General features: G+C 40.4%; 1 protein-coding gene across 1 annotated transcript; it reads right to left on the bottom strand.

The window, feature by feature from the left end:
• Nucleotides 1–291: 291 nt before the first annotated feature.
• On the bottom strand, nt 292–14,221 carry LOC128934319 (arylsulfatase D-like). The gene is made up of 11 exons (XM_054271837.1): nt 14,136–14,221; nt 12,244–12,293; nt 11,573–11,722; nt 9,564–9,685; nt 8,029–8,151; nt 4,529–4,952; nt 3,668–3,804; nt 2,317–2,451; nt 1,773–1,935; nt 1,356–1,477; nt 292–662 (listed from the first exon to the last, which is right to left on the bottom strand). Exons 2-11 carry the CDS (start codon nt 12,267–12,269, stop codon nt 292–294), a joined length of 1,773 nt encoding a protein of 590 aa, XP_054127812.1. The 5' UTR covers nt 12,270–12,293; nt 14,136–14,221.
• Between the last annotated feature and the right edge of the window lie 2,682 nt (nt 14,222–16,903).

Here is a 16,903-nt window from a genome sequence, read left to right as displayed (position 1 = left end):
TTCAGAATCATTACTTGTACAGCTCTAATCCTGGCCTGCTTCAGTGCATTTGAACTATTCATTCACTTGTCAGCAGATGCTCATAAAAACATGGTCTTTGGATCATCTGTCTTGAGCCCTCCCTGAGAGTGTCCAGCTTAAAGCTACCTCCTCTAAATACTGTGCCATTGACTGGAACAACTATTTTATAAAGGCTCAATTTAGGGAAGAAAATGACCCATGGGCTCAACACCCCCAAAGGAAACACTCTTAATCTAAATACATTTTTGAGAAAGTATCAGGTTCTCTCCTTTATAGGTCAGCAAGTTTATTGTCACCTTCCTTATCACACCAACAGAACGGGAACGTCCCACAGCATGGCTGCAGCCACGGTTTCCACACCACGTTGGACACAGAGAGCTGCTCTGGCACTGGAGTCAGGGTCCTGCGATGCTCCTCTACGGCTCTGCCAATCTTCCTTATGACAGTGTCAAAGAGGGGCTCCGTGTCAGCCGAGAGAGGTTTGGCTTCAGAAGGGTCTTGTGAGAGCTCGAACAGCAGTGGAGGCTCATGATGGGCCACTCTTTCCCCAAAGCATTGGCAAAATCCTCTGTCATAACAAGCCCCAGCTCCAGGAGGACTGAAAATGGGAGTCATGTAATGAGCCTTCCAAACAGCTCCAGCTGGCAGGAAAGAAAGGATCACAGAAGGCTGGTTATAACAATGTCAGTTACAACAAGGAAGAGTGAATGCTTTTCTAGAGTTCATTTCTGGATGCACTTCAGCTCTACACTTACTAGCTAATGCAGTAATTTCTCCTGTTGCTGCACAATACTGGCAATGCCAGTAAGTTCTTTGCCAAGTTACACCCAAAGTACTTGGGAAGACAGAATCCCGGAACAATAATGTGTTAGAAGAATGTGCCCTCCTGGAGAGTGAACATCATTCTTTGAGAGAAGCTGTGTGGTGGTGTTTGCAGGGGTCCCAGGACGAGGGAAGAGAGGAGAATCTTGACTCCATGTTTCAGAAGGCTGATTTATTGTTTTATGATATATATTATATTAAAAGAAAATTATATATTAAACCTATTCTAAAAGAATAGAAGAAAAGATTTCATCAGAAGGCTAGCAAGGAAAGGAATGGAATGATAATAAAATCTTGTGACTGACCAGCGAGTCTGAGCCAGTTGGACTGTGGTTGGCCATTAATTAAAAACAATCACATGAGACCAATCAAAGATGCACCTGTTGCATTGCACAGCAGCAGATAATCATTGTTTACATTTTGTTTCTGAGGTCTCTCAGCTTTTCAGGAGAAAAAGACCCTATCGAAAGGATTTTTCATAAAAGATGTCTGTGACGAAGCAGTGTACTCACTGTCCTTCTGGTGCCAGCGCACGGCGTGCAAGTGCACGCCGCAGTAATGGAACAGGAACTCGTGCTCCGAGTGCGCCGCCGCTCCGCGCAGCAAGGGCAGCAGGTCCCGGCCGTCCATCACCCTGGCACGAGAAACACACCACAGGGCTCAGGTGAGCTGCACAGGGCTCTGCTCCCTCTGCACACCTCTCCCTGCAGCTGGCAGCTCCAGACAGGAAAGGGGGTTGCAGGTGATGGCAGGTAGGGGCTGAATCTCTGAGGTAGAGAAGAGGTGACTGAACTCGTAGATATTGATCTGTCTGAAAAATGAACAGGACTGAAAAAGAAAGCATCAAGCAAGCTCTTAGAATGTGTTCCCAAGCTAGATTTTCCATAGTTTTGGGAAAGCAGGAGGAATAAAGACACATTTGTTTGTACCTGTCCTGAGGAACTTCCCCTCCAGCCAAATGAACTACTGTAGGATAAATATCCATAAGGCTTGTAGGTTCATCAATAACTGTGCCTGCAGGTAACACTCCTGGCCATCTAAATATCCCTGGGACACGGATTCCTCCTTCCCAGCCTCCCATAGCTTTTCCACCTTTCATTAAATAAAAAGAAAAATCAAAAGGTAAGTTTGATGTAAAATAATTTTTGCACAAATTTTATTGTATTATCATGTTACCTTGATGAGCCTTCTTTACTCTCTTGTTTTTGCTGCTAAGCTCCTACTGAGCAGTGGTGAAAATATGTTCAGTAGACTAGAACCCAGCAAGCAATCTGAGAATTCATACCTACAGAGGACATCTGCCCAGGTTAGAATTTACTCCATTCTTACATGCCTGATTAGAATGACACATATTTGCTTCTTGGTAATAAACCAGTGTTACCCCTTGAGTGTATAATCTTACTTAAGCCTTAGGGGTGCCTTAGTTTCTTTACTAGTTGTTGCTGGGTTGTCACTGTCCCTAACAGCTCTTACCTTTGTATATTCCATTCCAGCCACCCAGCTGCCTTCCACCTTCTTGTCTTTCCAGCCATCCACCATGATCAGAGGCAAAATAAACTAGTGTAGTTTCTCTCAAGCCCTCCTTGTCAATAGCATTGAGAACTTGGCCTGTAAATACAAGAATATATGTATATTAAAAAGCAAAAATATCCCTCATACTACTTAAATTTTAACCTCTGACTTGCAAACATTTACCAGTGTAATTTCTTGCCTACATAAGGTTGCTTATTGTTAAAGATTTTTAAGATTGATATTTTTTGTTATGATTTCATTGTCACTAAAACCACAGAAAATTTGTGCTGCATTGTCACCACTACTTTATTATTGGTGTTTTAACAAGGAGTGCAAGAACCACAGTCACAGACAAAAAGCCTGTATTGTCAAGGGCAAAAAAAATACCATGTACTGTAAAAATATGGAAAGAAATGATGATCTAAAAGTTAGTGTCTGCATCAGTGGTGTCCATCATGAAAAATATGGAAAAACATAATGTTACCCTTATTTTATGTTTCTAGACCACAGTTAAGATTTGCATTACATTACTGCATGGATATAATATGCATTAATAATGAGGTGCCTTTAAATTTAAAATTCTTGAGCTATTTTTGACATCCTTAATTATATTTGCAGTATCTAAATGTTTGACAGGTTTGAAACCACATTCTTCCTGAATGTGCACCTGACTTCTCTCTCTTTTGCAAATGTGGGAACCTTTTGTCTATCATGACTGAATGATAAATAATTCTCCTACCCCTCCAGAAAAACAGCCTGAAAAATAACATTAATCCTATTGTGGGGAGCATACTGGAGAACACTTATGAACATTTCTAGATTTATGACTATGGCTGAAAAATATTCAGTATTCTGCTTAATGCAGCAGTCACAAATAAATAACCTGCTGTTTTCAATCTGAAATTAATTTGCTGATCAATTTTATCACCTTCTCATGTGTCCTGCTTAGAAATGATTACAAGAGGTTGAAATGACCTGGTCTTTACTAATCATAGAAAATGAAATAATTATCACATATTTAGTCAGAAGAGCAGGAGAGCTCCTTGACAGGAGCTAAGGGAACATGGTTGAAACTGGTAAACACTTGACCAAAAAAAAAAAGAGAGTGAACATTTTGCCCAAGACTAAAGAAAGTAAAAAACCAACTCTATAAGTCAACAGCACTCACACAAGATTGCCAGATGTTCATTAAATGCTTATGATTTTTTTGTACATGCTTTTAATAATCTTCCTCGCTTTTTCAATAAAAACTTTTTGTTTAGACCTATGTATTTGATAGTTGGAGACATTGTTATATGTCTTGTTGACTTACCCACCATCCAGTCCATCTCCTCTACATTGTCTCCATATAAACCGTGTCTGCTCCTCCCAAGAAACTTCTCTGTGGTGAGGAGAGGGGTGTGGGAATGCAAAAAGGAAAGAAAGAGGAGGAATGGCTTGTGCTTATTTCTACAAAACAGAAATCAACACTGTGTTATTAGGGAGGAAGGCCCTTAATGCAGATCAGTTGTAGTGAAAATTGTATTATTTTTTCTATAGATATTTCAACAGTCCCTTCAGAAACACCTTACTTTGTAAGATACTCTAACCCAGTGATTAGGATCCCTTAGAATAATTTTGGGTCTGTATAAAATATCCTTTTTCTACCCTGAATCATAGATAGAAAATGTCCAGATTGAAGATCCACTTCCTGCTATTGCAAAGCACCACTGTGCTACTGAAATGAAGACAGCAGGTTCATCTCCTGACACTTATCAGTCCAAATGATAAGGCTACATCACAGCTCTACTTCTCCTTCCCTGGCCCACACACACATTTCTGACATCACCTGCTAATCCTTAAAGCTGCAATGCTGCTCTCATTGATAGGTATACATATTTCTTAGATGTAGCCTAGAAATATTCAATACAACCCATGGAAATTGGGAAGTATTAATCAGCTTTAGTGAAGTTAGGAATAAGGGGCATCCTTAAGCAGCAGCTTTTTTTTTTTTTTTAATTACATGATATAACTATTGATATTATTTAAAATGAATAAAAATAACAGTACTTAAAATACTATATAATACTGTAAAAATTATATAAACTTATAAAGACATGAAAGAGGAAAGTGCTGTTTACAGGTTGCAAAATGTGCAAGAACCAGAAAATTTGTGGGCAAAGGAAGTCTTCACCTTTCAATAAATGAAATGGACTCTCTCAAGATAAGGGATGTAGTTCTGTCTGTCACCATTGGCTGCTCAGTAATTCCATGGTTTCTCATCATAATGCAGTTCCAGTAGCGCACAAATCCATAGCATGAGAACCAGGATATGAAGAACAGGAGACTGAACGCAGCAAGGCAGGTCAGTGTTCTCCAGGGGACTGAAATCAGGCCAGTCAGTCTCCCAAGGACAGCAGTGAGTGTAATGAGCCCAATCATCTGAGTGGAAAGCCAGAGTTTCATCCTGAAGCCTCTGTCCATCTCTGGTGTTTCTGTTGGCTGACAGTCACTTATTAGTGTAAAAGGCATCCCATAGAAGTAGTCAAATCCATGTTTTAGAGGGTGATGGCAGTGGTCATTGCGGGATTCACAGTTAACACCTTGATGCCACTTCCCTGAAAACAGAGGTTATTAAAATATAAAAAGATGGTATTTTAATAGAATGGACTTTTCCTTACACAAAACATTTCGCAAAATGTGGTTGGTTGCTTTCTGCTTGTGATAACTGCTTTATCCTACACAGAAATATACCAAGTATGCAGTTATATAATGGGATTGACTAAAGTAAACCTCTACAATTTATAAATTTTCAACATATTTTTTTATGCTCTGTATATATATTCATGCCCTGTAGCTTCAATCAAGCATTAAAAAAAAACCCCAAGCATATAAAGACAACTAGGAATTGAGAAAAATTTCAAACTGAGCAAAAATGTATGGCCTTCCTGGAGACCTGTCAAGTATCAAACAGAAGGAAACTGTCCTTTTGTAAGCATAGGGGGAAAAAACCTTCTTTTATTGTCCCTTTACCTTCCAGGTGCTATGAAGACTTGTTCCTGGGAGGTTTTGAAGTGCTTGGTGTCAGGACTATGGCAAGACTCTGTGTTGGTGCCAGATTGATAAGGGGAGATATGCATAGAGTAGTTAACTAGCAGCTCATCTAACTGCTTGCCAGACAAACCACTGGATCCAGAAAAACTTGAGCTCAGGAGATCAGGACTTCTCATGAAGCTGTATATTTGTAAGTAACTTTGATGATCATTGTATCTCCACATAATGACTGAGAATAACAGACTTTGTTTTATAAATATTTTGCCATTTATTTGGATTTAATCAAAATTTAAAGAGTGAAAGCCTACTTCTTTTAAATACTGAACTCCTCATTCATTAGAAGGAACATCTCTTGTCCTTTCACAACACATTTTGTTCTTCATTATGAACATACCAACTACTTTCATGAATGGCACATCAAAACCTTGCTTTTGCTTCCCCTCCAGCTTATTCAAACAGCCTGGTTAGGCACTTACGTTGTGACATAGTAAATTGGCTCTTTTTGTGCAAACACTGAGGTTTGAGAATGCCTGAATTGAATGAACAAAATCTACCACTCATCAGAGGCTTAATGGCATTTTTTGCAGATCTTGGATGTCAGAGCATAATGGACATTAAGAACTTTACTCAAGAACTATTTCTTATTGTAGAGAGAGGAACTGTGCACTTCCAGGATGAAGTTATCCTCAATAAAAGGTTCAGTATGTTATCAGTACATGCAATAGCAGCCAGTTCTGAGTGAGTTTCAATAGAATTGCAATGTATTACAATAGGAGCAGAAAAACTGCCCCTGGGGAGAAAAATTACTGTTTCTTGGCTGTAAATATAAAGAAAGAATGAAAGTTCTAGAGTAGGTGGATGAATTGCTGTGAGCTAAAATCTCTACTCAGTTTACCTCCTGACATATTTAGAGCCAGCTGTAGAATGAAACAGGTTTGTAATCAGTACCTAAATGCACAGGTCATAAATACAGGTGCAGCTAAAGTATTGTTGGAATTCAGATGCACTTCAACACCTAAATCTCCAGCTGAGGTCAATAAAGGTTTCTGACATGCTAGAAAAGAATCAAATCTGCAGCAGCTAAACTAAGTGTATAATTAAGATAAATTAATCTCTGAGGGCATTACTTATACAGCATTAGTTTTCTGACTGTAAAGAACCTTCAAAGCATTTCCCAACAAAAAATCTCATTATCACCTCAGGCTGCAGGTTATTAATAGGATTTAACTTTGCAATTAAACTGGTTGTGCTCAGGGCAAAACAATCACAAACAATTCAGGTGAGACTACTTAGTGCTTATTCAGCTGTGGTGACATGAGTAGATGTTGTGTTAAGATTTTTTTGCTTCCTGACTTGAATGTAAAATTCTTGTGGTATTCTGTGTGTCACCTACCACTGGTGCTTTCCATCATCCCCCATGGTGCAATTAATCAGGATCTGTCAATCTGGTTAATGTAAGTGATGCTTTTGGCACCTGTGGTGTGATTTTTAGCTGAGATGCCCACAGGGAAAATGCCTCCCTGTTTTGCTTCTGGGAGGTGAGCAGCAGGACTCCTGCCGCAGGGCAATTCCCTGGGGAGAGTGGAGACAAATCTGATTGTTTTGCTAGTGATAGCATGCTGAAACCAAGATGAAGCATGCACAGTCTGTTCTGTCAGCTGATTTAAACAACTAAAGTAATATCACTACAAAACTAACAGGAGATGGAACTTCAGTAATGCAGAATTTTAATTGCTCAGAGGGCTTATTTTAGTTTTGTCTGGCGTGGTTGAGATTTATTCTGTTGAATTAATAGAAATCTATTTCTGCAGGAAGTTTCATTAATAAATTCATTTGGTTTGTGCTGCTAATATTTTTATGTGCCAGATACAGATTTGGGATTTTCACATTTCCATGCTTGGTTGAAGTAGGGCAAATAGCTGATAAATCAGCCAGGAATGTTTGTACTTTATCAGTCTGTGGAACTAGGCGACACATCTAAGATATATAATTATTTGGAACCAGATCATGACTAAAAGTTACAACTGTACTAAAAAAAAATAGAGCTATAAAGTATAAAGTAAAATGAAATTCACATTGATACTGAAGAAGGCAGTGGTTTTGGGCTGTACTGAAATCTTGGTGAGCTACAGTGACATGCTGTGACTGAAGAAAAAAAATAATTGCTTTGTTTCTGTTTCTGAAAGGCCCAATCTTGTGACACTATTAACTGTCTCTGATGTTTTAAGTAGCAACTGTTCCCTTTTGTGTGAATCTGCTCTGAAGTGTATAAAACATCATCATGCATATTTAAATGACACTCATATTTTTACTTTTAAAAAATGAAAGAGTATTGGAATAAGTATTTTATACCTGACATAATAATATTCATGAATTAATACAATTTTCTGTTATATATTTTAACAACCACAGTTGTACTTGAAAGTAGGTCAAGGGTAAAATTGCCCTCTTTATCATATGCTTGTTCTTTTAAGAGAGGTACTTTTTGGTCAGAGTTTCTATTTATGTATTATTCTTAATCAGAAAATAAAAATATTACGACTGAAGTATGAGCATTTACTAATTAAAACAAATGGTTTGAGTGAGATGTGCAGGTGAAACACATGCAAGAGGATCTTTAGGAGAGGAGTGCCCCCATACCTATCAGTCCTGTGCTGTAGCCTTGGTGCTGCAGTATTTTGGCAAAAGTGGTTTCGTTTGGAGGAAGCCCTCCTGAGCCGGCATTCCAAAAAATAACACGGTAATCATTTACAGCATCCATCCCTAAAAATGCAATAAAAACAATCTGAGTCAGTATAAAGGGTTGACTACTTTTATCCAACATACTTTTCTGTTTCCTGATTTCATTGAAATGGTAGTGTTAAACATTTTTCCTAATGCTGTTTGTTTGGGAAAATAAATCTAAGACCCTAGACGAGATTAAGGAAGAACTAAGGACTAACTTCTTTCATCTTTGTATCTCATATTGAGACTTTTTTTCTCTAATTTCATTTCATTTGGAATTACATGGTTGTGTAGGAGATTTTCTATGTCACAGTGGCACCTGGGCTGTATGCAATGCCCTTCCTTAGTGTGAATGTGAGGGCAGGGAGGAGCACAAGGAGACTTCAGCCCCCTGTCAGCCTCAGACTCCAGCCCACTGAGGGCTGCCAGGGAGCTCAGGCTTTCCTTGCACAATGGCATGGCTGGTATCTGAGCCCCACAGAGTGGCTATTTCCTCTTCACCTGCAGGTTTACACCCTACCATTTAGTATTTTATCCTGGCATAACCCCACCATACAGCGCTATGTAAAGTTCAGTCTGTCATTGTAGCACTGAACATCTCTGGCCCTGCTGTTACAGAGGGGTCTGTACAAGCCCTTTCTAACTACTACTGTTTTCAAACTACCAGTCTCAGTGGGAGCTGTCATGATAAAAGTAGGATGACATATCAGCTTCAAAACGCCTCAGGAATAAAGGCTCCAAAGATAATTTGCAATAGAACAAGCATTTGAGGGTTGCTGTTAGAAACATGTAGAGCTATTTGTTTTTCATACCTCTTCATCTCAGGGATGCAGTTTGACAGGGTAGTGTTTTTTCTTCAAAAACACAATTGGGAAAAATAATATTGCTGTCAAGCTGTTATCTCCTAGGACAGATTAATTTTGACAGATACGTGAAGAAGCTTTCCCATGAATGACTCATTCTGCTCCTTGACTGGAGGGAATGGGCACACATCTGCACAGGTCTACTCTGCTCCCTGCAGGGCTGAGCTGCTTCTGACATCTGGTGATGAGTCACCTCTGACAGAAATTAATTTAACTAGTGCTTTCTAAGTGTGTTGTTACTATTCTTCCTGTTTCACATAATGACTTTTTTGAATGTAACAGTTTGCTCTAACTCCATTCTCACTGCAATCTGTACCACAGAGCATCAAAAGGTAGCCAAAATTGTGCTTTGGGGGAGACCAAGATGCTCTGCAGAGCTTCTCTGCTCTGCTTCCCCCCAGACCAGTTCACAAATACCCTACAAATAGAGAAGCCACGTCAAAGCCTGTCTGACACCTCGTGTGTCTCAGTGAGGATGGAGCAAAACCTCTGTTTGCACACCCTCATTTCTTCTGTGCCCCTTGTTTGACACTGTTCTCTCCGTCAATGGAGCAATGTTTGCAGGGTGTGAGGCTTTGCAAGGCAAACCTGATCGGAGGGGGTATCTGCCCGTGAGGAAAGCTGCTCTGCTGGGCGTACAGAGCGGGGCTGCAGCGATGTGCTGGGTCAGCTTCACTCCTTCCTTGGCCAGGCCATCGATGTTCGGGGTCCTGAAAATGCAACCAGTGCCACCAGATATCAACCAGAGAGTCTTTCAAGGGAATAAGAAATTATATACTTATCTTTATTTTCAGAAGTTTGTTCTATTTGAAGATGACCAGGAAATATTTTTGTAATTTATTTAAATTTTCTCAAGTGATGGGAAAATATTTTTCTTTTTCTTTCTTCATTAAAAATCAGTATCTGGATTAATTTCACGATAACTTCTTTTTTTTTTTTTCCCCTTGTCCTATGAAGAGTCTTGCAGAAGTCATAGAATTGTAGAATGGTTTGGGCTGGAAGAGACCTTAAAAATCACAAAATTTCAATCCCCCTGCCATGGGCAGGAACACTTTCCACTAGATGGGGTTGCTCAGAGCCCCATCCAAGCTGGCTTGGAACAATTCCAAGGATGGGGTATCCACAGATCTTCTCCAGACAGCATGTTCCAGTGCCTCACCACCCTCACAGCAAAGACCTTTCATTCCCCCAGAGCTACCTTTCCTACACTGTTTTCTCAAAGAGCTGTGTATCAGCCTCAGTGTATCAGTGTAATGGTAATTGGGGTGCCACAGGGTGACAGTGCTTGACTAGACAAGATGCTCCATGACTTACAGTACTGATAAGGAAGCTAACAAGGTGCTTCTCATGACATTCTTATCGAGGGAGAAGGAGAAAAAGGGAAAGGAATCCTGCATGTTTTCACACTGTGTGGCAATCTCTCAGGGCAGCATGAATTAAGCCACACATCAGTAAGTAGGTGTGAAGAGGGTATTTTGCAAACAACTGGCAACCAAGAAAAGCAAGCTGCCTAGCATACTAGTTACAGACAAGGCAATATCTTACATTTCAGAATACAATATCCCCCTCTTCCAAGTCAAGGTGCGCTCACTTATATTTTAAATTAGATTGAGCTTCAGTCTTACAGTTTTGTTTTTGCGATTATCAGTTCAATGGTGTTCATAAGAAGGCAAAACCTTCATTAGAATTTTGAAAGATCCTGGATGTTTTGTTGCTTTGTACTTGTTATGGATTTCTCCCTCAAAGACAGCTGCCAGGAAACAACATCTGCAGCATTTCTTATTCTCTACAGCCTTTCACCAGAGGTGCAGTCCAGGGTAACTGGGCAGAGCAGTTGGTGAAGTTCCACCCTTCAGCACAATTGCCATCCCAGTTAGCTGATAAATATTCTTCCTCAAAGGAGCACTGGGTGCTCCCAAACTGCTGTTTCAAAATGCTGCCATTTTCTGCATTTCAGAGAACCTGTTGCTAAGAGAGCCCAGATGCTTGTCACCCGGCTAGTACACCCAGAATGTAAAAAGAAAATCCATGCCTTGGGGATGATGCTGTGGAGGCCTGCCTTTGCTCCCTGTGATCACCAGCTGCCTGTCAGGAACTTGCTGACTGAAGCCTTTCAGGGTAAGACTCCAAAAACGTTGCTGGATGAGGGGAGTGATTGTGGCAAATTTAATTTTGTTCATACATGTTACAAGCCATCAGGCAATACTGTGGCACAATTTTCAAAGAGAAGGCAAATTCTATGTCCTTGAAGCTGAAAAGAGAAATATTTCCTGATAACATTGCTCATTGCAGTCATTTAACTAATTTTGAGGTGAGACTGGAAAAAAAAATGGTAACAGAATTAAAATGAGGTAATGAGGCCTGTGTGTTGGAAGAGGGGACAATGTTTCTACCTTTGGGTGTAGCTGTTTCTAAAGTGTTAGGCAGTCAAGGAATACGCAAGAATGATTGTCATATTCCCACAGTAAAGCAGCACCACACAGCAGAGCTGGCCCTGGGAATGCCCTCCAGGCTGTGAGACAATGGTAGACAGAGGGTTTCATGTTTACAATAAATATCACACCAGCTCTGTTCACCCTTAGGGTCAGTTTCCTTACCTGATAGTGTCATTCCCATAGCAGCCTACATCCCCTATGCCGAGATCATCAGCCAGCAGCAGGACAAAGTTTGGCTGTGTGATGGTGGAAGGATGGGTGAATGGTGCTTGCAGAAGCAGAGCAAAAATCAGGGGTGCAACCAGGGGTGACCTGAAACACAGAAGAGTGAAAGAAGCCAGTGACCTGGCCATTCATCACTCCCCTGCACGTGGCCAGAGACCCTCTGTCGCGAGCTTGGCTGCAGACCAGACCCCTCTGTCCAGACATCAAGTGTTCATCATTTACCCAAATTGAGGTAATGAAGAGGAAAATGTCAGAACTATAACTTCAAAAAATCTCCTTTCCTGATTGTGTCCAAGTTTCCTGTGAGCAGTCTCACATGGGAATTTACATGCAGCAGATGGAATACAAGTGATTTTGCTTCATGGCTTTGGGTGTTTATAAAGGGCTGTTCTGGGAAGCTGAGAATGGGATCAACTTCCTCTGACATGGTTTTTGCCTGGACTGGGATCTTTGGGTAGTGAAAAAGTAAATAACAAGAAAAAAAATTAAAAATCACATTGTGAGAGAAACAATGCTACTCTTTTATAACACAGTATTGCATCATTATTAAGCTTCACTCACTTTAGATCTAAGTATGATACAACAGTAACTCAACTCAACTTTCTTACCAATGAGATGTTAGTTGCCAAATCATTTCTGCATTTGGAGTGTTCAAATCCTGCAAAACCAAGAGTACTCTGTCATAGTTACATCTTCCTAGTAGCAATAGCTTGCCTACCTTTCATATTCTGCAATAAAAATATATTAAAAACTTACTCAAAGCCTGTTAACATTCAGTTTTATTTACTCCAGTGCACCTCAGATCAGACCCCAAATGAAGAAGAGTAAAGGCATTAATGTTATTTTTATTGCTAGCCCAATAGCAAAATATTTCAAAATAGCAAAATAATTAAATTTTCTTACATGAATCATCTATATAAAAATATTTAGTGTTCAGAAAGGAAAAAAATAGTGCTTTAAAATCCAGTCTTCAATATAATTTACATTTCTATAACCACAGACAGTTGCAGCATTGTGCTTTTTCACATAATATGCTAAGTTTCTTTTCAGGCTTGTAAGAGGAATTTTTAGTTGTAGAAATTCTAGTCATCTTTTTCCAACAATTATAACTTCTTGGAAGAATTCATGACCTCTTGTTACTTAACTCTGAAATGAAGAGGTTTCTCTGGGGATTTCCTTCACTGTCAGGACAGTGAGATTAAACTATTTGAAGACTTTGAAGTAGGGGTTGAGTGAGCTTCATTCAAAGCTTTGAAATAGACTGCTTTGAAATTTATCCCACTCCTGGCTCAATTGTCCCAAGCACCTCAGTTTTATGAATTGTGTTTGTTTCATATTTATTTTTGTTTTCCAGAAATGATGTATTAAGCAGTTTAGTCAATATTCATAGTTCTTGCATTTTATCCATCAATACTACAAGCTTCAGTGGGAAAAATTATATTTCTGTGCTTAGAAAACTGGCATCCAAACTCTTATAAGCAGCAGAGCTGAGGCAGCATTGCTATCTAGAGACACTCAGTTTCCTTCATGTGAGTTTGTGCCTTTGCTGCATCCTAAGCAGTTATAGGAAAAGTGCAAGCGAACACCTCAGCCATCTCTAACATTTATATCCAATAAGCCTCCAAAACAGTTGAAGTAAAAGGGAGTTGGACATAATCAGATTTAATTGTGCAGTTGGTTGCCACACAGTAGAGAGGCTCAGATTTAAAGCACAGCTGGAGCTCAAGGCTGAACCTCCCCAGAAGCTCCTGTAAAACAGCAGGCAGTATACAGAAAACAGCTATTGATTTGTTTTACTGACTGGTGTTATCCCTGTCAAGTCATTTCCTCAATGAAAGGTGATGGGGGCCCAGGCAGAGAAATCACAAGCAAACATTCCCCTCTGCTCTCTGAAATGAATTTGGCTTAAAGCGAAACTCCTTCCTCCCTCTCCCGTTGTTAATCCCTCCCCTAAAGTAATTTAGTTTTTGCCCCTTTCTTCATCTGTTTTAATAATCCTGGGAGGAATAGCTTGCATATCTTTCATATTTTATCAATTGTTTTCCTTTATTGATTCAAAGTTTATAATCAGTCTTTACCTTTCTAACAAAATACTTACAAGATACTAAAAATCTCATAAGAGGAAATACTTGTTTTAGACATACTCATATGCAGTTTTCTTGAAAACAGTACATATTTGTGACATCAGCTTGGCAACACTCAGTGAAAAGTCACACAGTTAATACCACTTAATTCAGTGCTATTCAGTCTGTGAAAATTTCTTTTAAAGATTCCTATTTTGTAGACTTGATACAGATAAAAGCAAACCCAGACTTGTAAACACATACCCTGCAGCTCTCATTTTGTACATAGCCTTGTATGAGAAGAATGTTGTTCTAAAGGGAAAAGTATTTTAAAAACTCCCTTGAGATATTTTTATCTACAGAAGGAAAAAAAATTCCAAATAGCCATTAACATTTTGCTGTGTGTTTCCCAACATAGTAAGGGATGAATACAGTACCTGGTCGAGTTGTGTTCAAAGCAGGCAGCTGATGGACTGGTGGTGACTTAAAATGATCCCGAATTTTTCCAGCCCGAGGAGAGCTGCTACTGCGCGGCGTTTCTGAAGGCAGTCCCGAAATGTGCCCTGGCTGCACGTCCCACAGCTCACCACAGGAAAAGCACGCTGTGCCAGAACTTCCAAGCAGCTGCATGCTCTGGCTTCTCATGGAGTCTCCAAGCTGCACTTCCCCCTGCTGTTTGCACAACTCTGACATTCACACAGGGCGTGAGGGTCGGGCTGGGGAACGCCACAGAGGCAGCTGAAATCCTTTCTGCCTAACCACCAGTCTCTCAGGGAATGCGAATAATCTCCTTCGAGTCTGAGACATTCCTGTGAAAGGTACTATAAATAGTAGCTCCCAATAAACATTTCCTCACTTCCACCAAGGAAAAGAGAAAATCGCTGTACTTACGGAGCAGCACTTCTTTGTTGTAGAAATAGAATTTGAGCTAATTTCTTCACTTTATGGCCACTCTGAGTGCATGCTGCAGTGTGGTGGTTGTCTCTGCACATGCTGGGACAAATAGTTCTAGGGTGGGGAGGAAATGTTGTTAAGAGGCTTGAATTTTCTTTTTCAGAAAATGAGTCATTCAGCTTCACTTGTGAGTGCTGCCTGTTTCCTAGCCATCGCTCAAAGGGACAAATTAAGGTTACATGCTGGCTAGTGCTTACTTTCTTGGTTTTTCTTACGTGAGTCCTCTTGTACTGAGTGTTTTGGGACAGCATGAGGCATTACCCAAGAGCAATCCTGCTTTTCTAATAGTTTCCTGCATTTTTGTGTCTTCTGAGAGAAGGGAGATGCTGTGGTGAGTTGGTGGTGTAAATTGCAGTGCTCAGGCTGGATTGCTAGTGGAGCACCTCTGAGGCAAGTTTGAGTACCAAAGGTGATCCCTTCCCTTTTCCTTCCCACCACAGCATTAACATGCTGGAGTGGTTACAGCCAACATGCACAGAAGTGGTGATGTGTCTGGTTTGACTTCTCCCAGTGTTTGCTTTCTGATCCTCACCTGCATTACAGAATCCCAATCTGCACACCTCTCTAGTTCCCTTTCCCCTCTCTGGGCCTTTAGCACTTCAAGGATACATTAAGGTCTACAGGATTTCTTGTTGTCTGATGCCCTCTACTGCTGCATGTTTTCTAAAAAGAAACACCTTCTGAGCTGTTCTGGGTTTTTCTGCCCAGGTTACAATCAATCCCTGCTGACTGAGAGAGCTTCTTTTTGCAGCTGGGGCCATCTCCACAGCTCTCATATCCTTGTGTTTTTTCCAGGACTTCTTTCAAATTCTATAGAGTTCATAACAGAGAACCACAAACTTTAACTGCTATGTTATTTACTAAATATAGAATACAGCAGAAAATTGAATGGATGCCTGCAGTTACACAACAGGAACATGCTGTCTTTTACACAGTCCTCTTCAAGCACAGAGAGAGCCAGACCAGTTTGCTGCTCTAAGCAGCACTTGTTGAAGTCTGGTGCTGAGAATGGCCACTGGGCACACCTATGGTGTTCTGAAGTTAAAGGAAGGTGGGCTGTGCTTGTGGTCTAAAGATTTTCAGAGTGACCACTTGTGCCCATTTTGGTGTTTGATCTTTGAAGGAGGGAAAGGTGAATGCACTCTCACTGGCACTACTTGAAGATGACATTTTTAAAAGGTCTAGGCAAAGCTAATTCTGTTCCCAACCAATGCACTGAATTTGCACTAGCTGGTTTTCTGTGGGGAGATCTTTAAAAAGCCTGTATTTTTTCAGAAGGTGGAATGAATTTTGAATTTTGCAGAAGCCTTGCGTACTCCTGTCTTTTTCCCTAGTTTTCTTTTCTGAGTACTGGAGGCAGTAGCACTGTGTGACGCTATTAAAGCGCTTGAACATCCTGGAGCTGAAGTGGGGTTTGCTGTAGGATAAGATGATTTAGGGGCTCCCTCTAGCGACTACTGCCTTCTGTTTGTTTCAGAGCTCAGCGGATCCACACTCGCCTTTCTAAAAGCCATTGCACAACGATGATGTGATGCTATTTCTTGGAACTCTGATTTACACTAGGTCTTCAAGGCCTGGGTGCCCAGGAACAATTGCAGAGCAATTACCTGTCCTGGAACACACAATATGGGTTTGTAACCTTGGGAAAAGCCTGGCTCATGTATTCCAGGACTGCTCTGACACATGGGTCAAACTGCAGGAGGTAGAGGTGAGTGGGACAGATGCTTCAAAAGTGCTCTCCTGGGCTGGGGTAAAGCAGTAATTCAGATACCCCAACTCCTGTCCAAGGGTTGACTTATCTCATAGCTGGTGAGAAATGCAACTAATATACTTAGAAGGCTGTATGGCAATTAATTGTCCACATAGTTTCTAACAGGAGATAAATACAGTACTGTTTCTCCTGCACCACAGAATGGGTTCAGATCACCTGGGTTTCACTACAAAAAATTAACTGTTCACATCCAAGCCTGCCCTCCAGACTCTGTGATCAATGGTGAAAGACAGTCTCATTGAGGGCAGCCCAGCTGTCCTACAATGCTATTCTGGGATTAGATGAAACGTCCTTTGAAGGTTCCAGTCTATCTTTAATGCCTGTACAGAGAGAATTTGTATGGCTCTATATTCAAGCTAGATTGGAATTGGTTAAAGTGATACCAAACCATACTTTAGTCATTCTAGTAAGCGATCAAACAAATGAATGCTACGATATAAAAAAAAATGATGAAAGCTATTTTTATTACAACATTTTCAA

Source organism: Melozone crissalis, unplaced genomic scaffold, assembly GCF_028551555.1.
Source record: "Melozone crissalis strain CALT ecotype California unplaced genomic scaffold, PUWL_Pcris_2 ptg000013l_1, whole genome shotgun sequence".
NCBI classification, from domain to species: Eukaryota; Metazoa; Chordata; class Aves; order Passeriformes; family Passerellidae; genus Melozone; species Melozone crissalis.
The sequence above is the reverse complement of the archived record's forward strand: the minus strand, read 5'-3'. Positions and strand labels throughout refer to the sequence as shown.